Here is a 24,996-nt window from a genome sequence, read left to right on the forward strand (position 1 = left end):
ACCTACTTTCCTACCTACATTCTTGTTCTGTCCTGTTTCTTCCTTTTTTCCACCATTGCTACACTTCTTCTTTTTTTAAAAAATAGCCAGCACTCCAAATAAGGCATAGGCAAAGGAAGGAGAGCAGTGTTATATGTCCTTTCTCTCACATTACTCCTCAAGTTTCCCCCTTCCCCAAATCATTAAAATATCTAACAAACACTTTGATAAGAGTAAACTAATTGAATCTGAAAAGGATCTAACTTGACTACAGTTGCAATAACTGGGACTATTACATAAATGTGACAGGAAAGTAAAATAGTTAATTTTAATAGTAATAAATACATATTTTCATAATTAATATAAATATTTGTAAAACATCATAATATTGATGGTCTTTCTACTCTCATCAAGCTGTCTATACTTCTTAGGAAATACATTTTTCTACATTTTTACAATGCTTTCCTCTCAAAGCGTTTATTTCAAAAGTAAATGAGCTTAACAATATTACAAATATGATACGTTGTACCAATCACTTAATCAATTGTCTAATTCATCACTGCACAAGCAAAAAGCATGCAAAAGGAAAATAAGAATTTTCCCTTGAGTTTGTACTAAACAAAAAAGAAAAAGGATCAAGATGTGACCTTGTTTTTTAAATATGTTCAGAATCCGCCAAAGAAAGCAAAAAATAAATAAAAAATAAAAAAATAGACCATCGGAGCATCTTGCAACAAAATTTTTAATTATTATTGGAAGAGACTTTTATTGGATGAAGTTTAACACTGAATAAAATTATAGGAGATTGGCTAAAAAGAAACTCAGTTGGGTAATTTAATCCTATTTCAGCTGCTTTTATTTAATTTCATTTCTAACATTGGGAAAATATGCTCCATCAATAGTAAAGTCTTCTGATTTTACAATCCCTTAACATACCACAAAAGCCGCACAGTCTTGAAACTACATAAACAGCTAAAGGTTTTGGCAAATTTGCTTAATGTTTCAATTTCACATTGTTACTCACTTTTAATTTTTGCAAGGAACAAAAAAAAAATCTGTTTAACTATACACTACAGAAATAGTAAGACTGAATTATGAAAACTTATAAATTGGGAATTTTCAGATATCTCTCCATGTTTTAAAAATCTACCAAATAGGTAAAAAGTAATGATATTTTTGAAAACTCAGTTTTAAAACTCCTATTAAAAGAAAAACAGCTGAAGGTTTTTGCTTGCTACTGTATATAGGGTACCAGTTACATAACATCTTTTACCATCCTAAGAATAACAGGTTCAGCCCTTAATAGTTGTGATAGGAAACAAAGCACTCCTAAAAATGATGGAAATCATATGCAAATCCTTATTTTTGTCTGTAGAAACTCACCCTCTTTTTCAGTAGTAAAAGTAATCCATTCTGAAGTAGTGCTTCCAACTGAATTGTAGGATACCACTCTCAGTTTGTAGGTTGTATAAGGCTGAAGATCACTCACACTGGAATGCCGGTTATTTCCTTTATATCTCACCTCAATCGGTCCAGGCTTACAAACTCTTTCTATAGGAAGTAACCAAGGAAGACAGGATGTGTACATGTGGAGTTCATATCTATAAGAAAAGAAATAAATCAGCGTTAATAATAAGCACATCGCTTGGGTTTACATATTACTTTCAACTGTAATATGGCTTGTTTCTGGCTTAGTTGATGAGCAATCCATTCACATTATGATGTATATGAACCAAGGTAATTTAGCTTACTAAATTATCAAATGATTTATGGTTTGCATAGCAAATCATAGCTGAGCAAACCGTAAATTATCACAATATATGAAGTCAATCCTTTCTGGCAGATGTGAGTTTATCCTTCCCAATACCAAATGCTAGTTAAACTGAAAGGTTGATATCCAACTTAATTGCTTTAAAGTTCTAGATATCCCATTCATTTTACTTATGTGCCTATGCATGATTTTTATAGGAAAATGATATGTCATTATTTCAGTGAAACAGTGGAGTAATATTTTCAATAATTAGAAATGAATAAAGATAATTCCCATTGCCTAGATTTCACAGTTGTATTTTCAGAATCTGTATCGAATTGTAATTCATACTATATTTCAAAAGTCTAGATATAAACACATGTTAGACATTTAGATATTTTCCCCAAATAATGCATGTAAAAATAAGATCTAATTTAACCTGTGTACTTTTAAGGCACTGGTTTTAATTCATGATTTGCCTTTGAAACTTTTACATTTATGAAGTGATTGAAGAAGGGAAGAATCTATTATGATGTGGGTTCACTGATAAATCTATATATAAATAGCAGCAAGTTACTGTTATTCTTCTATATATTTATTGGCAAAAATGATCTCAATTCAATAAACATGGCTATCTGCAAAGAACCTGATGAATGGCTGAAAACTGACTAGCTAGTTAGTGTTGGATTAAGGAACTTAATACACTTAAACACGGGATCAGCATTTTGAACATATAGCCAGTTTGTCTAGTGGTCACTGCACCAAGCTAGAATCCAGGAAACTGATTTCTGTTCTCATCTTAGCCATGAAAGCCAGCTGGGTGACTTTGGGCCAGTCACTCTCTTTCAGCCCAACCGAATTTACAGGGTTGTTGTTGTGGGAAATTAGGAGGAAGAGGAGTATAAGGTATGTTCACCACCTTGAGTTATTTATAAAATAATGAAGGTGGAGTAAAACATATCTAAACAAATTGATGTACCCATTTTTGTAGTACTAAAAAGACTATTACATATATTATCAGATTAATTTTGTACATCAAAACTATTTCATGAGTAAGTAAAATGCAGTGAAGGAAAGGGGTTACACACAAATACACAACTCTCTTGGTGAAGGAAGAGAAAAAAAGGCACAGAAAAAAAATTAGAGAAATGAGAGAAAGGATGGTGAGCATTACTAAAGCCATAGGTAGGTGTGAGTTCCCAACCATAGATTTTATCCGATTATATCTGAGCAGTTACCTTGTCACAATGCCATTGGGTTCCTGAGGAGCATCCCACAGAAAAGAAGCATTTCTTGAAGTCAGGCTCTGTATATCGGGAGAAGGCTGCTGGCTGGGTGGAGCTGGCTGAGTGGTGATTTGAGCCATTGGTCCCTGACTGCAACAGTTGAAGCATGTGCAAGCTTCAACCCCAATAGAATAAGTGGTAAAAGGTTTAAGTCCATGGATTGTCTGATGGGCAGTAGTTCCTTCTGAGAGCTGAAAATGATAGAACAAAAGCAGAAGTAGGCACTGACATGCAAGTAGTCTATCTACTGCACAATGCTCAGCTGGACAAACTATATATTTGTTCATTTGGCTTTTATCCTGCCTTTGCTTTTTTACTACTCAAAAAAGGTATATTTGATGTTTTCTCTTCCTATTTTTTCAACAACAATAATAACAATTTTACAAAGTAGGTTGGGCTACGAGACTGGCTCAAAGTCATTAGGCCAGCTTTCATGCCAAGCAGAAGGCTAAAACTCATAGCCTCCTAAGTTCTAGTCCAACACTCTAACCACAAAATGCTGCTGGTTGGCTGATCTAATCTAGATAGTTTTAGACCAGGCATGTAGCTTCCTAAGAAGCAATGACTAAGCTAGTCCCTGAACAGTAATACCCAAACTGATAGACATGGTAATCAATAGTACTTCCACTCTTTTTCATCCCCAAAACTGCATATATTTTGACAAATCCTATAATCCTTTCCTCACCAGTGCCCTTTTTGAGTGAAAAGTTGATTTATTTTTTAATTTCACATCAGTAATAGTTAAAATCTAGACTGAGATATGCCAAACCTTTATTCTATGCAATCAAGAGGAATATTGAGGACAATCCTATAATAATAGTAACTGGCATCACCACAAATTTCATCAACTCAAAAGATTTTGATTAATACTTACCACGTTCTCCTTTCCTTTGGTGCTATTGGAGAAGAACCTGTAGAGGGTGATTATTCCATTTGGCTTTAGAGGAGGACGGATGTTGACTACAGCAGAAGTAGAAGCTACTGTTTCAAACAAAGGAGCAGGTAGTCCTTGAGGAGGGGCTGGGCCAGTCTTACATTTTGTCCAATTGCTAGCAGTTTGGCCAGCAGAATTAACTGACCAAACCTGAAAAACAAGAATTTATAATAATCCTAATACATCATTCCAGGGAAAAATCCATATTATCATTTCTGCTTTTATTTATTTAACTATACCGCCCAGACTCCATCTATGCTGCCCAGAGCCCCTCTATGAGAAGGATGGGTGATTAAGAATAACAATAGCAATAGCACTTAGACTTAGATACCACTTCACAGTGCTTGTTCAGGCTTCACCAAACGTAATTAAACACAAACTTGTTTTAAAAGCAAAACCTATTTTAGTGCAACACTGGGAATTACTTCCATTCACAGCCAGAACTAAACTTAAACAGTTCCCCAAGATAAGCACACACCTGCCAGTGCTGTGGAATGCTGCCAAAAACAGAAGTATCCAAATTAATTATAACAGAAACCAACAGAAGTACCAGAAAAAAACCGATCAGAATACACAGAGCTTCAAAGAGGACTCAGAATTTATTGAACTACTTTGCTTTCTGCAAAGCTTTTGTCATTAAGGCCTGACTTTTACCCCTTATGGGAGGGACAATCACCTCTCAGCCTTACTCCCGAGTCGCCCCTTCTGCTTCAGCTGCTCTCACCTTCTAGCACCTCTGTGCACATGCACACTGGGAACAGGCTCCCCTGGATCCTCTGCTTCGCTGCTGTCAGATTCTGAAGGCTCTCAAGGCAGCACCCCACTCCCAGATGGTCCTGGCCCCATCCCTGCATCAGACGCAGGACCCTCGTCCAAGTCCTCTCCAGACTCCCTGACTGGTTCCCTTTCTTCCCCACTGTCCGATACCACTGCCGTCTGCACCGGCTGCCGGCGAACCACAACAGACCTCTCTAAGTGATTTACAGAGTCAGCATATTGCCCCCAACAATCTGGGTCCTTGTTTTATCGACCTTGGAAGGATGGAAGGCTGAGTCAACTGTGAGGCAGTGAAACCTGAACTGCCAAACTGCTGGCAGCCATTGATCAGCAGAAGTAATCTGCAGTACTGCATTCTAAACATTGTGCCACCATGGCTCTTTTGATATATAAACAATAAATAACAGAAAATGCTTCAGAACAAACTGAATTTGGGAAATGTTTTTGTAGGCTGCATCCATATTTATTTGACGATCATGTTTTCCTGAAAATAAGACCCAACCAGAAAATAAGACCCAACTAGCATGATTTTTCAGGATGCTCATAATATTCCAAAAATAAGCCTCAGTTAAGATCATCAGCCAGAGGGATAGATTTAGTACCACATTTCCCCCAAAATAAGACCTAACTGGGAAATAAGCCCTAATGCATCTTTTAAAGCAAAAAATAATATAAGACCCAGTCTTATTTTTGGGGAAACATGGTAATTGATATATTATCTTTTCATCTCTAGTGAACTCTCAAGGTGGCTAGAATGAGACAATTATCTTGCCTTGAAATGTAATTTCAGGTGGCATATCTGTGATTTTATATTTTCACTGGTTTGGTAGCCAATGGACTAGGAAATTAAATAAAACAAAAACAAAAGTAAGTTTATTTAAGGACTGTACAATTTTAAAGGATCATCATACATGTCAGCATTTCATTAAGATCTCACATGAACAACTTTCAGGACTGACATTCATCTGAGTAAATGCTACCACAGTATGCTTGATATTATCATAGAATCATAGAGTTAGAGCAGGGGTTACAGCCGTGGACTGGATGCATCATGCACTGGCCTTGCTGACTCCTGGTTTAGCAAAGGGGGGGGGGGAGTTATGTTATGTCACGTGACAACACCGTGATGATGTGAGTTTGACATCCCTGAGTTAGAGGATTGAAAGAACCTTGAACGTTTTCTATTCCAGCTTCTCTCCAGTGCAGGAATTCTCATACTATTCTTAACAAATGGCTTTTCAGTCTTTTCCTGATATCCTCAAATTTTGGAGCATTCACAAAAGCCTAAGAAGGCAGGCTGTGAGAGACTTAACAGCTCTTACAATCATCTAGTCCAACAATCTCTCATGTTCATTCAATGTTCATTTAACTTACTGCTGAATTATTTAATGTTACACTGAGTAGCATGGAAAGGTTATCACATAGAAGTGCAGTAAACCTAGCATTCTTGATCATTTGCATGAGGTCAGTCAGCTCAAGTCAAAACCCTCCTTTAGTAGCATAACATATTCAGTCCAGGTGCCTGCAGTAGTAAAAAATCAATGGAGATCCCTTCTTGAAGGACATGACCTATAAAAGGAGTGCATGCTTTCCTGTGGGATAGGGAAAAAATCGCATCTATATTTTTATAGACACAAAATAAGGGATGCTTTGATACAAACTTGGGGAGAGATAAAGAAAAAACTATTTGAAAATCCCAAGTTGGCTATCCACCATAGAAGCATTGATCCACCCCAATACAATGGATGTTAATAAAATGGCCAGGTACAAGGAAATCCTAGACAATCAAGGGAAATTTAAAAGTAGACAGGAATTGAAGGAGCAGGGAATATCTATAGATTGGCGGCCTTACCTGCAACTACAATCCAGATATAAAAAAGACAGCGAGGAATTAGGAATAGCCACAAAAACTAGATAAACTTTTGACTGGTCTAGATGAAAAACTGTTATCAAAGATATATAAATATTTATTAGAATATTTATTAGAGCAGAAGAGATTGTGAAGGGATCGATAATAGTGTGGGCCAAAAATTTCGGATATAGTATTGACTAGAGGAGTAGGAAAAAATTTGGAATATGAACTACAAGATAACAAAATCGATGGCTTATAAAGAAAACCAACATAAAATGTTTTATCGCTGACATTTGATGGTCACAAGATTGGCCAAGATCTATCCAAATGCAAACCCAAACTGCTTGAAATGCAGACAAAAAATGGTACCTTCTATCATACATGGTGGTTATGCTCTGAAGTGAAAAAATATTGGAAGAAAATACAAACGTGGTTACAGGAATTAATTGGAAGCCAAATAGATTTTGTCCTGGAATTATTTCTTTTAGGGATAATGAAGAGGAAATACAACAGAAAGATAAAGTATTTGGTGTTACCAGAGGTGGTATTCAGCAGGTTCTGACCAGTTCTGGAGAACCGGTAGCAGAAATTTTGAGTAGTTCGGAGAACTGGCAAATACCACCTCTGACTGGAGATTTTACAGTATCCTTCCCCTGCCATGCTCACCAAGCCACACCCACAGAACTGATAGTAAAAAAACTTGAATCCCACCACTGGGTGTTACGGGTATTAACAGCAGCAAAGTTAGCCTATGCTCAATGTTAGAAGAGATATTGCAACCATCCAAAGGCTTAGTAATTAAAAAAATGTATGTGTGCGGAAATGGATAAATTGATCACTGAATTAAAAGGAAAAGTAGACTCTGAATACTGTGCAATACGGGAAAAATGGTACCATTGGATAAACAATAGAAATAAGAAAATAAAGTGTATACAATAAATGTAGTAAGTATAGAAATAGAATATATAGATTGTATTGGACATGGTATGTAAATGTATAAAAATGTCATAGTTCTGTTTATTAAGTGATTGAGATGTGTAAACGGAAAAAATCAAATAAGGCATTTCTAAAAAAAATATCAATGGAGATCATAAGAGAGCTAGAACTAAGTTGTATGTGAAATGTTAAGGACACTGCACCCATTAATCAAACTTATTTATGTTATTAACATGTAAATATAATAAACAAATAAATAATATGTATTAAAAGCATGAATATTTTTCTGAACTTAGCAAATCAATATATCCAGCCTACTCTTAGTACTTTGCTTATTCATCTTCAGCTGATTATACTGAATATGTAATAAGTTGATAATATTGCTAAGCTGATAATAAAGCAACAATTATATTGCAAAAGATACAATCTTTACTAAGGTTTTGCAAATATTTTATGATATTATCTTAATCAATGCACATAGGAAGGATTCCAAGATGTAATAGCTAAGAAAGTGTCTAGTTCAAAGCTCTTCTTTGGAGATGGCTTTTTTTTTGTCAGCTTCACAAAACCAGGGTGATCTGCACACTATATGAAACTCAGCAGTTATTAAACAAGACCTGCAACAAATCTGCATGAAAATTAAATTTTACTTTCATCAAGGAGAGAATAAACATATGGGAGGATGTTTAATCTTATTTATCAAAGACCATTTGTATAATTAAACACGAATACCATAAAAGGTTGACTGAGGTCATGATTTGCATGAGTAACTAATTTGTAGAATGTCAGGTGCAATAGATGGAATAGATGGATGTGTGAATATATAGGGTTAAATTAGACTCAATAATAGTGAAACACACACAGATCAATCAGAATGATAGATCTAAATGGCAATACAAGGGGACTGTCTGTGTGATTTTTAGTATTAAGTATTCCTTAGTAAGCTTTCATGTCGAGCAGTTCTAACTCTACTAAAACTAGCTCTTATGCTATCTTCTAATATTCTGCTATAACATTTGAATTTATTCCAAGTTGCAAAGAAAGCCAAAGGTCCTAAATACTTTCATAAATGAAGAGTTTTAACTATATAATGGACCTTGTCACTATGGACCTAGCTTCAACTGCAACCGAGAAGCCACTAGTAGATTGTTGGTACTAGAAGATTCAAGAAAAGAAACCAATTTCAAAGGCCTCAGCTATGCAACTGATGACTGAAGACATATTTAAAGTATTCGGCTGAAGTCATAAGACTAATCATTGCAAGAAGATGGCCATCTAATGAATTGTTTTAAATTTCAGGGATCATACTGTTTCTTTGGAATTGTTGACTCTTAAGTAAATTGTATGACTCATACAGTATGTTTGTACACTGCAACTGAAAGTAAAGAGTACAAGAAAATTAATTATAAGTTGGAAGGAGGAGGAGGAGGAATAATAATGGCAAAAGACAGCTTTCCTTTGAACAGTTTACATTCTAAGATGATATATTTAATTCCATAAATCAAACATCTGTCTATCCCAGGTCCTTGGGAAGAACTTGGTAGGTGGATTAAAAATGTCAAATCCAGTCTAAACATCTGGCTGGCTGTGTGATGAACCATAGTAATCATAGGACTCCCAGAGCGGCATTACTTTGACATAGTAATAGGTACCTTGGGTGCAATCCCAAAACAACTGGAGCATCATTTGAACACCAACAGCATTGACAAAATCACTGTCATTGTAAAAGGCAGTTCCAGATCATGAGAACATACCATTTTAGCAAGTTAAAAGTTACCTTTTATGAAACCTTTTCATACAATTTCCAGGCTCAGAAACAAGAGTGTAATATTCAAGTATCACACACATTCAATTATTAATATAAATTCATAAGAATCAAACCAATCACCTTTCTAAACAATGACACCAACAGGAACATTTATGGATGAAGGTGACATGGTAAAAATTGTCATTGTATCCAAATTATTGTAGATGATCTTCTTGTGGTTAATGTCCCTCTATTTAAACAAGATTGCCTTGTAATTAAAACCTTCTGTGTTTCAGTATTGAATGCTGCTATGTTTTTTTGATAAAAAAATAGGAAACTTTTGTCTTTTAGACAATAAAACCTGGTGACTGAACTCTGGATATAAATGCCACACTAAAACAAAACAAAACAAAACAAAACAAAACAAAAACCTTAAAAAAGAACCAGCTTCTACAATTGGTTGATTTTATGACAGAGGGATAAAAACACATATTTTTTTAAAAAATATAAAAAGTAAACCAAAGCTTCAAACATCTTTTGCTCCTTTTAAATATTGCTTTCCATCCATAGCTAACATGGATGTTTACCTCCAAAAGACAGACAATTTAAAAATTTGTTCCTATTGGTACATAATGAGGTAGTTAAAACACTCCCAGGAGAGAGATAAGCAGATATTAAAAGGTCTTTCCAATACCTGCACTGACTAAGGGCAACAGTTAATTCAATAGATTCGATCAAAATCACTACTTCTTTCAGGCCTGCTGATTTATTACTTTGGCTGTAGTTAGTCATCATTCATTTTAGTTTGCTTTTCAGAGCTCATAAATTATGCGGTATAAATAAAAAGATACAATCAAGGAAACCATATCAATTCACATAACAGCCAGGGGATATGTACACTCCCATGGCACTCAAAATAATGTCTTTTTAAAAGACAGGCCTATCACAGTGTTCCAGTACGTCAGAAACAAACAGCCCAAGTGGTCTTGCCCTAATGAAGAATGAGCAGGCTCATAACTACTGTATCTGTATGTATGAATTTATCATAATTAAACAGGTACTTTTATTTACTTGAGCAATTGTGCAAAGATTAATCACCAACTTCATTATTGTTGAAAGATTTGAAAAGGGTAAAGATAAACAAAAGTGGGTATTTTATGTTGAGATTTGCTTTTTCTTATCTCTGTTTCTGCTTCTCTCTGATGTTTCATAGACACCAGCCCTCACTAAGCTGCACCAAGCGGAAATCAGCTTGACTAAAGACCAATCAGTAGTCAGCAAAGAGTAAACAGCTATAAAAATAGGACCCCAGTCAATCCCTGCTCAATTGCCTGTAGTTGGCATAGTAGGTCATCTTGCCTCTGAAGATACCAACCACAGTTGCCAGCAAAATATCAAAAATTTCTGGTTTTAGATCACTCTCATTAAACCCTGAAGCCAAACACTGCCCATGATGCTTCGTATTTCTGAATAAGTAATGATAGTTTCAATTATTTCCTGAAATGAAATCCAATATAAAAACAATTCTGCAGAATACCCCACCCCCCAAATACTCCATGAATCAGATGCCATGAAAAGGCCCTGCTTTGGTAGATAGAAACCACAGCTCTGATGATCCGTATCTACAGGTGAAACTTGAAAAATTAGAATATCGTGCAAAAGTTCATTTATTTCAGTAATGCAACTTAAAAGGTGAACCTAATATATGAGATAGACTCATTACATGCAAAGCAAGATAGTTCAAGCCGTGATGTGTCATAATTGAGATGATTATGGCTTACAGCTCATGAAAACCCCAAATCCACAATCTCAGAAAATTAGAATATTGTGAAAAAGTTCAATATTCTAGGCTCAAAGTGTCCCACTCTAATCAGCTAATTAAGCCATAACACCTGCAAAGGGTTCCTGAGCCTTTAAATGATCTCTCAGTCTGGTTCAGTAGGAATCACAATCATGGGAAAGACTGCTGACCTGACAGTTGTTCAGAAAACCATCATTGACATTCTCCATAAGGAGGGAAAGCCTCAAAAGGTAATTGCAAAAGAAGTTGGATGTTCCCAAAGTGCTGTATCAAAGCACATTAATAGAAAGTTATGTGGAAGGGAAAAGTGTGGAAGAAAAAGGTGCACAAGCAGCAGGGATGACCGCAACCTGGAGAGCATTGTCAGGAAAAGGCCATTCAAAAGTGTTGGGGACTTTCACAAGGAGTGGACTGAGGCTGGAGTCAGTGCATCAAGAGCCACCACACACAGACGGATCCTGGAAATGTCGTATTCCTCTTGTCAGGATGCTCCTGAACAACAAACAACGTCAGAAGCATCTTACATGGGCTAAAGAAAAACAGACCTGGTCTGTTGCTCAGTGGTCCAAAGTCCTCTTTTCTGATGAGAGCAATGTTTGCATCTCATTTGGGAACCAAGGACCCAGAGTCTGGAGGAAGAATGGAGAGGCACACACTGCAAGATGCTTGAAGTCCAGTGTGAAGTTTCTACAGTCTGTGTTGATTTGGGGAACCATGTCATCTGCTGGTGTTGGTCCACTGTGCTTGATTAAGTCTAGGGTCAACGCAGCTGTCTACCAGGAGATTTTGGAGCACTTCATGCTTCCTTCCGCAGACGAACTTTATGGGGGATGCTGACTTCATTTTCCAGCAGGACTTGGCACCTGCCCACACTGCCAAAAGCACCAAAACCTGGTTCAATGACCATGGGATTACTGTGCTTGATTGACCAGCAAAATTGCCTGACCTGAACCCCATAGAGAATCTATGGGGCATTGCCAAGAGAAAGATGAGAGACATGAGACCGAACAATGCAGAAGAGCTGAAAGCCGCTATTGAAGCACCCTTGTCTTCCATAAAACCTCAGCTGTGCCACAGGCTGATAGCTTGCACGCCACGCCGCATTGAGGCAGTAATTGCTGCAAAAGTGGCCCAAACCAAGAACTGAGTACGTATGCATGCTTATACTTTTCAGAGGTCCGGTATTGTTCTATGTACAATCCTTGTTTTATTGATTGCATGTAATATTCTAATTTTCTGAGATTGTGGATGTGGGGTTTTCATGAGCTGTAAGCCATCATCCTCACAATTATGCCACATCACGGCTTGAACTATCTTGCTTTGCATGTAATGAGTCTATCTCATATATTAGTTTCACCTTTTATGTTGCATTACTGAAATAAATGAACTTTTGCACGATATTCTAATTTTTCGAGTTTCACCTGTAAACTGAAACATTTTAAAATCAAAGCATATTGTATAGGATTTGCATCTGTGGTGGGATTCAACAAGTTTTATCACCAGTTCGGTGGGCATGACTTGTGTGCTTTGTGCACGTGCACACACTTTGCATGTGTGCATGCCAAACGCGCACTTTGCACAGGCACAGAGGTGTTTGCGCAGGCGCAGAGGCATTCCGAATCCGTAGAATACCACCACTGATTTGCATTCATTTTTGTACTCTGTCACATTATAAAAGTAAATTATTGAACCTTTGAGCATGACCATTAATCTTTGTACCATAAATGAATCTCTAGATTGCAATTACTGATTGGCAATTCTTTGCGCTTCTTTAGAAGGTATCTCAGATAGCCTTTGAATTTTAGGAGTCAAATTAAATTCTGAGCAAACCTGTGAGTTATTACAAATGCATAAACAATATGTAGTTGATAAAACTTTGAATCTTCTATCCAAATAGGCTATTGGCATTATTTGAAAACAAAATTCTGTAAAAGCTTGTCTCAGAAAATGGGATGTAAGATACTGTAAATAATATGAAATTCCTTGCCCATCTTTAAAAATTGATACTTAAGCTTACATACCAGTATCTTTGAGTAAGGAAAGAACAAATGGTTCTCATTTATGTAATGGCCATTGTTCTTGCTGATACTATATCAATTTTTCCATGATAGCATTTCAGTAAAGTCAATACCCAAATACTCCTTATCATCCTGTGCCCATCTATGTCTCTTTGGTTTTTTAGTAAATATTGCTACCTTAGTTTTTGAATAATTTATCTGTAAGTATGCTTTCCTGGAGTAGATACAAAATTCTGTCAGGATTTTTCTCATTCCAATTAATGTTGTTGACAGGACCACCATGTTGCCTGGTATTTTGTCCATCTCTCCTGTCTAACTGGAGATTTCAGAACTGAACCCGGGGTCCTGGGTGTGAAAAGAATTGTTCTATCCTAAGATTTGTCTTGTGCTGCCCTAGATTAAAAAGTTTGTAAAAGCTTCAAAAATAAAAAGAAGAAAATATACTATCATTTCCGACCTTAGTTGTATTGTTAATGTCAGAACCATCAAGCTAGACTGTGAAGACTGAAAGCAGTTTTTTAAAGGCCTTCTTTCCATTTCAGGAAATTTAGTTGCATTTAAAACTTTATAGCCAACAAACACGGCTCTGAGAGAGATGCAGAAGAATCAATATGATGCTTAATGAAAAATAAATCTGGGTTTCATCAAAAGTCAATTCCTACACTTATGAATTAGATGTCTCACAAGCAATATAAATATATTGTCAACAATGTCTAAGAATAGCTCCCTGAGGGATATCTACATATAACATCTGCGAAAGAAAAATACAGGCATGCTTTTTTTCGTTCACAAAGACACGTTCTCCATTTCAGAATAAAATTGTTAACTGCTAACATATATGGCTTAGTGCATCATTGACTAATTTCAAAGTACCTGTTAATAAAAAAAAAAGATTAATAAAACAACAAGCAAAACAAAATAAGTGAGCAACGGCTTACAGCTTATTTGAATTCTTATTCAGTGTGTTAGTGGTTTCAGCTGAAATCTAACTTTGTAGATGCCATACAATGCTATCAAACTGCATATTTCTGCATAACACGTGAATATGCATTTCCACAACCCTCTCCAATTACCAGCAAGCTCAGAATGTTTGATAGTTTCAATTGTGTCATTTTAGTAAAATCTAAATTTGAGTGGAATCTCTGAAAAGAATGGGTTTATCGCAGTAAGAATGTTCAAGTAATTCAGAAGCAAAGTAGATAGTTATACTTTTACTTAAACCTAAATTTGAAAAATATAAATCTCTTCTAAATATGGCCTTACTTTATTGTTTAGTATAATGTTTAGGAGCAGCATTGTGCAAAATGATAGGTTGTCCTCAATATAGACTGTTACAGCCTACAGTGTAAATGCTTATAAAAAGAGGTATCCAGATTCCTATCATTTGAATAATTAAGACTAGAAGGCTGAATATACTAATAACATTTTTCAAAGGGCACTCATCATTTCCTTAAAAGGTCAGAGATTGTCATAATTATTAGCCACAGTGTCAGGGATTAGGAAAAATAGGGCCAATTGGAAAATATCTAAATATTATTTAGATCCCCTCAGCCAGCTTACAGCCAAGATTTCGTAAAACTTCTGGTTCTACTGTCTGCATGTGTTTGCTAAAACTGCATAAAATTTTATATATTCTCTCTCTCTCCCTCCCCACTCTGTGTGTGTGTGTGTGTGTGTGTGTGTGTGTGAGAGAGAGAGAGAGAGAGAGATTCCATCCTCTAATGTGAATAAGGAATTCCAGAAAGCATTCTAAAGGTTCTCTCATTGTCAACTTGTCGAAGCTCAAAGAAAATGCCATAATTCGAAGTAGGAAATCAAATAATTGAAGAGCCATCATCAGTGATGAAACACAGGCTTCCACGTGATGTCAAGCATTCCTCTGAAACTTGCCATATGCAGCCATCTATATCCCAGGTGTAACTGTGCAGAATCACAAGAAGCATCCAAAAAATTTCAATAAAAAACTTGTCCAAGTTCCCGATTTATCCAGCTCAAAAGACACTAGGAATGATTACTGGAATTAAGGAACCATTATTGCTTCTTGGTTGTGACAAGTTTAAGAGGCCTCTGGATATGCTATATCACTCAGATAATATGCTAACTGAAGTACCTCTTTATGGAGACTAAGTCAGCCAACAAAACAAGACAGAGAAATAGATACACACAAACTCCCCTCCCCCATTTGTATTATGTCTAGACGCTGTGCAAAAAAGAGTTACATCTGCATCAGAACTGGAGTTGAAGGCACTCATATCCATTCAGCATCATGTCTCTGGGAATCTGTCAGCTTCGCTATATCACAAAACAAGTTCATGTGTAAAGAGGAATTGCTATGCCATCTCGAAGCACTGTGATCCCTAACAGTTCTTAGAGTGAATAATACCATTGCTAAGATACTGCATATTAACTATTTGATAAAGAGAATTTCTCAGTGATATGCCCAGAAATTTTCACAGTAATCTCCCATTTTCATACCTGATATTCATATTCGGTGAAAGGCAAGAGTGTGTCGTCTTTGAATGAAGTGGATGAACCATTATAAACAAGGCTGGCATTGTGTTGATTGGGTACTGGCTGTCTTCGATAAAGCTCATAATGTAAGATGTTTCCATTTGGGTACTTTGGGCCAGTCCATACAATGGAAAGAACAGTCTGGAATCCATCAGGACTTGACTGGACATCTATGAAAGGAGCTGGCTGTATTTCAGGGGGTGCTTCAAGAGTTTGTATGGAGGACCATTCACTGTGAGTGCAGCCCAGAAGACTGCAGGCTTGTATCCGTACTTCATACCTTTACAAACACAAACTGGAAATGAGGCAGTAGAACCCAGGCTTTGCATTACATATAAAGGTAAAATAAAGTGCATATGTTCCACAAGACCAAGCTTGCAGACATTTAAACAAAAAAGAAAAATTCAATCAACGTGCTATTTTAACAATCCTACCATGCCAAAAAGAAAATCCTACGTCAAACCACAACCTAAAGAAGATGATCCCCACCAATGAACCACAAGACTCCTGCACATGCCTTAAATGCTACAAAAATCTAAAGGATAATGAAAACTCCATCAAATGTTCTCTGTGTAAAAATACACTCATCATGACTGCTTGGGATTACCTGAGCAGATGATTCAATACCTAAAATCATCCAATGAGTTTCCACATATCTGCAAATCATGCAGACCCAAACTGGATCTGTCTGAAAGAGTTGATACCATTGAAACCATTGAAACATCCCCTACCATCGAAACCATTACAACATCCCTCAACATCATAGTAGCATCCCTGGACGCCGTAAAAGAAAGAATATCCAACCTTGAAAAAAAGGACACAAGCAAAAACCTGAACATCCAATAGCTACAAACCACATCTCTACCAATCAACCACAATCAATCCACAACCCAATCCACAAATAAACACAACCCAGACAAATATTGATATCCCAATTCTCATCAGAGAAGCCGTTGAGCGTGAGCGGAAGCGTCCAAAGCGCCATCTTATTTGGTCTAGAAGACATCAATGTCAATGATGACATCACAACTGTCGAAACATCATCAGAAATTATCAAGCATCAACCATCTCCACTGATGAAATACTTGACATTTCCCGCATTGACCGAGAGCTCAAAAATAGAGATGGCTCTGTGGCCCCGCTTGTGCAGGGTCATTTGCAAAAATGAATCAAGCAAACGTAAATTCATTTATACTATAAACTCACTCGCCAAAACCAACACCATCCATAAGAACCTCCGTTGCCGCCTGACCTAACCATACAGCAACGTGCCCGCTCCCGTGCACTCCGCATCGAACTCAAAAACCGTCTAGACAATGGAGAGAGAAGGACCTGTACATTGACTACCATGCTGACTGTATCAAAAGTAAACCACTCAACCCAATACTCAGCTTTTACCCTCAACCACAACCCTACCTCAACCCATCCACCATCACCCAAGACTAGGCACGCACGCCCCCAACTACCTCAATTCCAACTACTGCCGGCCTTAAATGCAAACTACTCAATGCAAGAAGCCTCGTGAATAAAATACCTGAATTTCTCTTCCTCCTAAATATGGCTAACTTGACATTATATTTGTCTGTGAAACATGGCTCAATGCATCTCTCCCGACTCCATTACCACAGTAAGAGACTATCATGTTTACAGATCAGATCGTGAAAATCGTCGAGGAGGTGGAGTTGCTATATTCTATAAAAAATCCTTACATCTAAAAATATCCAAGTTACCCAGGAGTTTGCCCTTCCTGAAACCATCATCTGTGAACTATCCTCAAATATCACAATTCGATTCTTACTATGTTACAGAGCACCTGATTATGACATCGAACATGTAAACAAGCTAAATACATTACTAACATGGGCTGCATCCTGCCCATACCCTTTTATCCTTCTTGGTGATTTCAATCTACCTCATATTAACTGGACCCTAAATGATTGTACAACTGAAATCATACACACAACCTTCTACAATGCTATTACAAATCTGGGACTGGAACAACTAGTAACCAACAACACTAGACTAAACAACTGCCTCGATCTCATCTTCTGCAACAGTTTGAACCTAATCTACGGAATACAATCTAAAGAACCCTTTTCCAGTAGTGACCACAATATGATCGACTTTTGTCTCAACATACATCCACACAAAAATCACCACAATGATGTAATCCCCTATTGTAACTTCAAAAAAGGCAACTATAATCTTATAGACAACGATCTCTCATCCCTTGATTGGCAATCTCTATTCACTGGATGCAATACCGTTGAAGACCATTATAACGTATTTTTACTTGAAGTCAAAGAGTCATCAAACTATATGTACCAACAACAACTCCCAAAACAAAACAAAAAAGCAGATTACCCATATCAATAAGGAAACTTCAATCCAAAAGAGATCACTCTGGCGGAAAAACAAATCTGGTCACGTTGCCAATTTCAAAAACCGATACAAAAATCTATGCCACCAGATAAAGACCGAATACCAATTATCACATTAAACAAGAGGAAAACCTTCTAAGCACCAATTCCACCGCGCTTTTTACAATTTTGTAAACAACAAACTAAAGACTCAAGGTCCATCCCTCCCTTGATAGGACCTGATGGTAAAGACTGCAACGACGACACCATTAAAGCCAACATCTTTAACACATTCTTCGGCTCAGTATTTGTAAACAGCAATGGATCATGCCCAATATTTCCTAGCCGTACCACAGATAACAACAATGATCTAATACATATCGATTTCACAGAAGACAATGTTGAAAAAGCAATACGCAACCTAAAACCATCTCTATCTATTGGACCGGATGGAATATGTGCCTACTTCTTAAGAAAGCTATCCACTGCCATAGCCAAACCTCTAAGCATAATCTTTGAAAAATCTTTCAGAACCAGCTCCTTGCCTAACCTATGGTCACAAGCCACAGTCATCCCCATCTTCAAAAAGGAGACCCAAGCCTAGTTGAAAATTACAGGCCAATCTCCTTATGCTGCGTCACCTGTAAAGTCATGGAATCAATTATTAACCAATCCATCATCCTTCACTTAGAGACAAATAACCTACTCTCCAATAAACAATTTGGTTTCAGAAAAAAACTATCCTGTAATCTGCAACTCTTACACTGCAAAAACATATGGACGACACAACTCGACCAGGGCAAAACAATAGACGCAATCTACATAGACTTCTGTAAAGCCTTTGATTCAGTGGTACACGACAAACTACTCCTAAAAATAAAATCCTATGGTATCTCTGGACAACTGAATAACTGGATAGAAGCATTCCTGTCAAACAGACAACAAATGGTCAAAATCGGGAGCGTCCTATCAAATCCAGTACCTGTCAATAGTGGTGTTCCCCAAGGCAGTGTTCTAGGACCAACTCTCTTCATACTCTACATAAACGACCTCTGTGATCATATTAAGAGCAATTGCGTTCTCTTCGCTGATGATGTAAAGCTGTTCAATACCACAGACAATACTGCTACCCTACAAAAGATCTTGACTATGTATCCGAATGGTCAAACAAATGGCAACTTCAAATCTCAACAAATAAATGCTCTGTCTTACATATTGGCAAAAAAATCAGAAAATAAAATACAAGCTGAATAGTCAAGATCTTGTTGATGACCCAAGCTCTGTAAAGGACCTTGGAATACTCACCTCTAATGATCTAAGTGCTAGAGCCCACTGCAACTACATAGCCAAAAGGCATTAAGAGTTGTTAACCTAATCCTACGTAGCTTTTTCTCTGGTAATATCACACTACTCACCAGAGCATACAAAACATTGCTAGACCAATACTCGAATACAGTTCATCAGTCTGGAACCCACACTACGTATCTGATATTAGCACAATTGAGAAAGTCCAGAAATATTTCACAAGAAGAGTTCTCCACTCCTCTACTCGCTGTAGAATACCTTATGCCACCAGACTTGAAATTCTAGAACTAGAAAACCTTGAATTACGCCGTCTTCGGTCTGACTTAAGCATGGTATACAAAATCATACATTGCAATGTCCTACCTGTCAATGAATACTTCAGCTTCAACCATAACAACACAAGAGCACACAATAGATACAAACTCAAAGTAAACCGCACCAAACTTGATTGCAGGAAATACGACTTCAGCAATAGAGTGGTCAATGTCTGGAATACTCTACCCGACTCTGTAGTTTCTTCCCCAAACCCCAAAAACTTTAACCTTAGACTGTCTACTATTGACCTCGCCCCTTTCCTAAGAGGTCTGTAGGGCGTGCATAAAGCGCACCAACGTGCCTACCGTCCCTGTCCTATTGTTTCTCTTATTCTTTTATTTTTCTTATATGTAACCATTTCATGTATTCACAACTATGTATACATTTATACTTATTATCTTGTAAACAATTGGCAAATCAAATAAATAAATAAAATAAATAAAAAGACTGGGCTGTAATTTAAGTTCTTTTGGTGAATAAGAATGTAATTATATGAATTGAAAAACTTGGGATATTCTCATCTGGGCAGAAAAGAACATAACACTAAATTTGTTAGAAATACAAAATCTGATTGGCAAAGGCTAACTATAAAAGAAAAAAACCCAAATTGACTAAATTTAGTCAACAATTAGTCAACAACCTCCCAGCTTTTCATGGATGCAGTGAGTTAATCTTATGCCTTGGGAAATCAATTTTTGTTCTAAAGTACAAGAATTTCCTCCTCATTTACTCATTACAGCATATGCTTACAACATACCTGTGATAGGGTTTAAGTTCTGTTAAATTGTAAGATTGTCTTCCAAGAGAATCGTGGAATGAATCCAGGTAAATCACTTTTTTTTGTGATTTAATAGGCTCCCGAAGAACGATAGTATAATTGATCAGGTTACCATTAATCTTTGCTGGAGGATCCCAAATAACCAAAATTGTCTGTGAGGTCCATGGATGCAACAGAGGTGGAGACATTCCAGATGGGGCAGAAGGATCGGTTCTTATCTTGGCTATCTGACTGGTGACACTCCCTTGGCTATTGTTTGCAGTAACAGTATAAATGTATTCTACTCCAGGAGTTAACATAAAATCCTTAAAGTGTTTATCTAGACCCAAATAAACCAGCAATCCATTCCTCCTTAGCTCATAAAACTGGATTTTACCATTTGGATTATTGGGAGCTTTCCATGTAATTTCTAGAGATTCAGAATCTATCACTTGTAACTTAGGGGGATCTAAGTTAAGAGGAGGGGCTTCTGTTGTCCAAGCAGTTTGGGATGCACTAACAGTGCACCCTCCATTGGTACAAGCAAACAATGTGATGTCATATTTAGTATAAGGTTGTAGATTCACTACTGTCTTGAATAAACCCTTTCCAACATATTGTTCTTCACCATTCAGCTTTAAAATATACTTTATGATTTCACCATTTTGAATTTGGGGTGGCGACCAAGATATATTAATCTGGGTTGAATGTATACCTTCTAGAATAGGAGGGCTGACTATTGCTGGGGCTGCCTCTAATGTCCGTATTCTGGAATGGTCACTAGAGCAGCACCCTCCCAGGGTACAAGCAGTTATCACATAATTATATTCTGTATATGGAAGCAAGCCTTCATCAGTATAATTGAACGTTGAAGCATCAAAGCTAAAAGGATAGGGAACATTATTTCTTTGGAGCTTATATGACAACAGAATACCATTGCTTTTTTCTGGGAATGACCATGAAATCCATATTTTGCTGGGATTTTGAGGGATATAAGTTAATGTGGGAGCAGCCATGCCTTCTGGGGCAGCTTGACTGGTTTTTGCAGCAGACCAAGGACTATCAGTGTAGCCTGCTGAATTCCAGGCACGTATTTTATATTCATATGTAGTCCATGGCTGCAAATGCTGAGCATGATATACAAATGCATTACTCCCAGTGTTATATTCTGTGAAAACAATGTTCTCTTTTTCTGTCGTGCTATTTTCCCCTGAAGCATTTTCTTTGGTATGTCTGTGAATAACTTCATAGCGCATTATTTTTCCATTTGAATTAATTGGCTCAGACCAGCTCAATTCAATGTTGGTTGCATTCACCAAAACGATTACAGGAGCCATCTGAGAAGCAGGAGGGGCTGTATCTGTCCAAATTTGCTGCGGTGAAGAGTGAGTGCAACCAGCTGCTGTACAAGCTTCAAGAAGGAGAGTGTATTCAGTGAAGGGCTCAAGACGTCTGAAGAGGAACTGACGAGACAAACCACTATATTCTAGATTACCATCATTGAAAATATTGTAAATCTGAAAGGAAAGACAATATCCATGCATTACCAGCAAGACCATTAGTGGCCTCATCAGGCAGCTTTTTAAACCTAATACAACCCACCAAATAAGTACAATAACTTTTCACAGGCTCTATTGGCAGCCCATCCCTGCTGTTCTTTGGAGATTGTAAAAACAGGATGTTTATTAAAGATTCAGGCATAATAAAAAGCATGAGGAAATTGTTCAGTTGGATGCTTAGCCTCCTACCCACCTCTCTTTTCTTTGGGGAAAGAGTTTTACTCTACTCACCTTTGTGCTTATGTCATATGCAGGTAACATTGAGTTAGTTTTAATTCCTGTAGGCTAGTTCTTTCTTGTCAACACTTTCAGAGGTGGTTTGCCATTGCCTTCTTCCAAGTGCTGAGACTGACTGGCACCAAATCACCCAGGTAGCTTTGCACCTAAGGCAGGACTACAACTTGGGTTTTCCCATTCAAGGGCTGGTACCTTAAATTCAATAGGCTCAGAAAGCTTACTGCGTACTCAACATTATTTTAATGCTGAAAACTGAAGAACTCACGGAGAAAAATCAAGATTTACACGTAGATCAAAAGTTAATGGGCTAAGTATTAGATTTGGATTATTTTTGAGGATACTGGAAAGGTCAGTGTTTGACCTTTTAGATGAATCGCTATCCTGTTGCTTGGAAGAACAACTTGAGAATGTCTTATATTGTGTGGTACTGAAAAGCTCTAAGAAGGATCCACTTAGCTCAGTCTGATTTAATTATGGATGGATAGAAAGATTTTTAAATCAAGTTTTGATTTTTAAACCAAGAAAAGGGCTGGGGTTAAAAATGACCATTGTAAAGGATTGTGAAAAATCTCTAAGATAAGATGCTAAAAGCAATCACATATTTTCAATAAGTATTTTGTTAAAAGTATACTTGGTGTTGGCTTCCTTGTGGCTCACTATTATTTCCCATAGGTAAAATTTGTTTGATTCCCATCATTTTTGGTACTTATTGCACCTCTTGGAATCAATTAATGAAGAGTTCCAAAGTGCCATTGTATGGCATATCACTATATTAGAAGTGAACTACAATTGAGAGTACTCATGAAGTTCTATATTAAAGGTTTGCAGTATTGCAAATTAAAACATTCATAATATAGTAGCGCATTAATGACTTTTACATCATGACTTTCTCCACAATGTTTCTGTTCCATCTTGATGAAATAAGATTCAATTACCTTAATGTTACCATTGGGCTTTGAAGGCTCTGCCCATTTGAGTAACAATGCCCTGCCATTCTCTTTCTTGTCTACTGTAAAATTGCTTAGGCCACTTGGGGAAGCTTCCAGGGTGCGCACTGAAGTCCATGGACTAACAACTTGCCCAGCATTATTGACAGCAACAATATGAATGTGGTAGGTTGTATATGGCTTCAAACCAGATAAGTAAGTTTGATAGATCTTTCCCTGTAGATGAAAGAGACAAATTTGTGATTTTTGTATGTGATTTGACTGAAGATTCAGCATTTACAAAAAATATCTGACAATATCAACTAGACATATAAAATTGTTTTTGTGGAAGCAGTTTTTACAAGATTGGTTACAATGTACTCTCATAATGTACTGTTACAATGTACAGTAATATTGAATGGACTCCACTAATGTCTGTAGGTCTTGGGTCAAAAATACACTTTTTTGTCATAACAAAAAACCCTTATATTTTACTATTCTGTCCCATCATCCATGCCATGTACTTTTTCTCTTTTCCCATTACAATCTATGCTTCCTGGGTTATTTTTTTTTTTAAATATGAAACAGTGTATCTTCATCATCAGTAACACCCTAAAATAGGTGTTAAAATGTAAACACCTAAAAGCTGACTAAAAATGGTTAAAATACTGTTCAATTCCACTGGAAGACCTAAAGAATCAGGTTAGGGACAGATCATTGATCACTGACAAATGAAATCGATCTATGTGGTTGCTAAGAGTTAACACCAACGTGATGACACATTATCAGTCAATCAATTATTAGACCGACTTAAATGACTTGGCTGAAGGTCTCACTTCTTTTTCAGATGGCAGACTATATTTATTTATTTAGTTAGTTAATTAATTAATTTTATTTATTTGATTTGTCAATTGTTTACAAGATAATAAGTATAAGTGTATACATAGTTATGAATACATGAAATGGGTGCATATAAGAAAAATAAAAGAAAAATAAAAGAAACAATAGGACAGGGATGGTAGGCACGTTGGTGCACTTATGCACGCCCCCTAGAGACCTCTTAGGAAAGGGGTGAGGTCAATAGTAGACAGTCTAAGGTTAAAGTTTTTGGTACAGTTCCCAAGGAAGTGAGAGAAGGTCTTCTCTTGCATACCTAAGAGATGGACCTCTGATAGTCCAGGCCAGAAGTGTGCAGTATTTGAAACCAAAGTGAGTAAGGATGCTTTGAATCCTGTATGGTAGGGCTGTCAAACTTGCGGCCCGTGGGCTGGATGCATCACACACTGGTCATGCCCATGCCTGGTTTAGCAAAGGGGGAAAAAGTTCCAATACATCATGTGACATCACCACGACAATGCAAGTTTGACACTCCTGCTGTATGGGCAGCCTCATTATACCTCTTTGAAGCTCCTTAAAGGAAGCATGCCTTTTCCTAGGGTGCCTTTGGCAACTGCATAGGCTCGTGGAAATACATGTTTGAGTTACTACTTGGGCACATTGAGTAAAGAATCTCCTGACATTTTTACTGTCCATTCAGAACTGATTCTGGCACATTTCTACTGCAAGAAAACATCTCAGCTCTTTTATAATATTTGCACTTAGAATTCTTTACACACCTTTTTCCCTTTGATGGTGATTAGATACATCCCCTTATGATCAGTTCATTTAAAAAAAAAAAGACTCAATTTCTTGGTTTTAGTTAAGTAGCTAAAAGCCACACTTCCAAGCTTCTAAATATTTAAATATCTGGTAAGCAGCAAGATGAAAAAATAATCTCTTTTTTTGCAGAAAAATAATCTTTTTTAAAATATTAAACGTTACATAATAAATATTTAATAGTTATTTTCCCACAACAATGAGTTTCCCTTTTAGATAAATATAATACAGCATTTGAATGTCCATTTTGAATATTAAAAGCTCAAAACCCACCATGACTGATTACAAAT

The 24,996-nt window shown here is 36.9% G+C and overlaps 1 protein-coding gene across 2 annotated transcripts in view; it reads right to left on the reverse strand.

Annotated features, from left to right (window-relative positions):
* The window catches only part of USH2A (usherin), a 502,972-nt gene that overhangs the window by 12,979 nt on the left and 464,997 nt on the right, over positions 1-24,996 (reverse strand). For both annotated transcript variants that reach the window (XM_087963894.1, XM_087963886.1), the window contains exons 60-65: positions 23,060-23,287; positions 20,329-21,845; positions 15,556-15,871; positions 3,890-4,099; positions 2,968-3,206; positions 1,363-1,580 (exon numbers count right to left, since the gene is read on the reverse strand). In XM_087963894.1, coding sequence (XP_087820020.1) covers positions 1,363-1,580; positions 2,968-3,206; positions 3,890-4,099; positions 15,556-15,871; positions 20,329-21,845; positions 23,060-23,287 — 2,728 coding nt within the window. The remainder of the gene's footprint in view (positions 1-1,362; positions 1,581-2,967; positions 3,207-3,889; positions 4,100-15,555; positions 15,872-20,328; positions 21,846-23,059; positions 23,288-24,996) is intronic.

Source organism: Notechis scutatus, chromosome 1, assembly GCF_049901735.1.
Source record: "Notechis scutatus isolate UNSWTSFEM ecotype Mainland chromosome 1, rNotScu1.2, whole genome shotgun sequence".
Taxonomy (NCBI): domain Eukaryota; kingdom Metazoa; phylum Chordata; class Lepidosauria; order Squamata; family Elapidae; genus Notechis; species Notechis scutatus.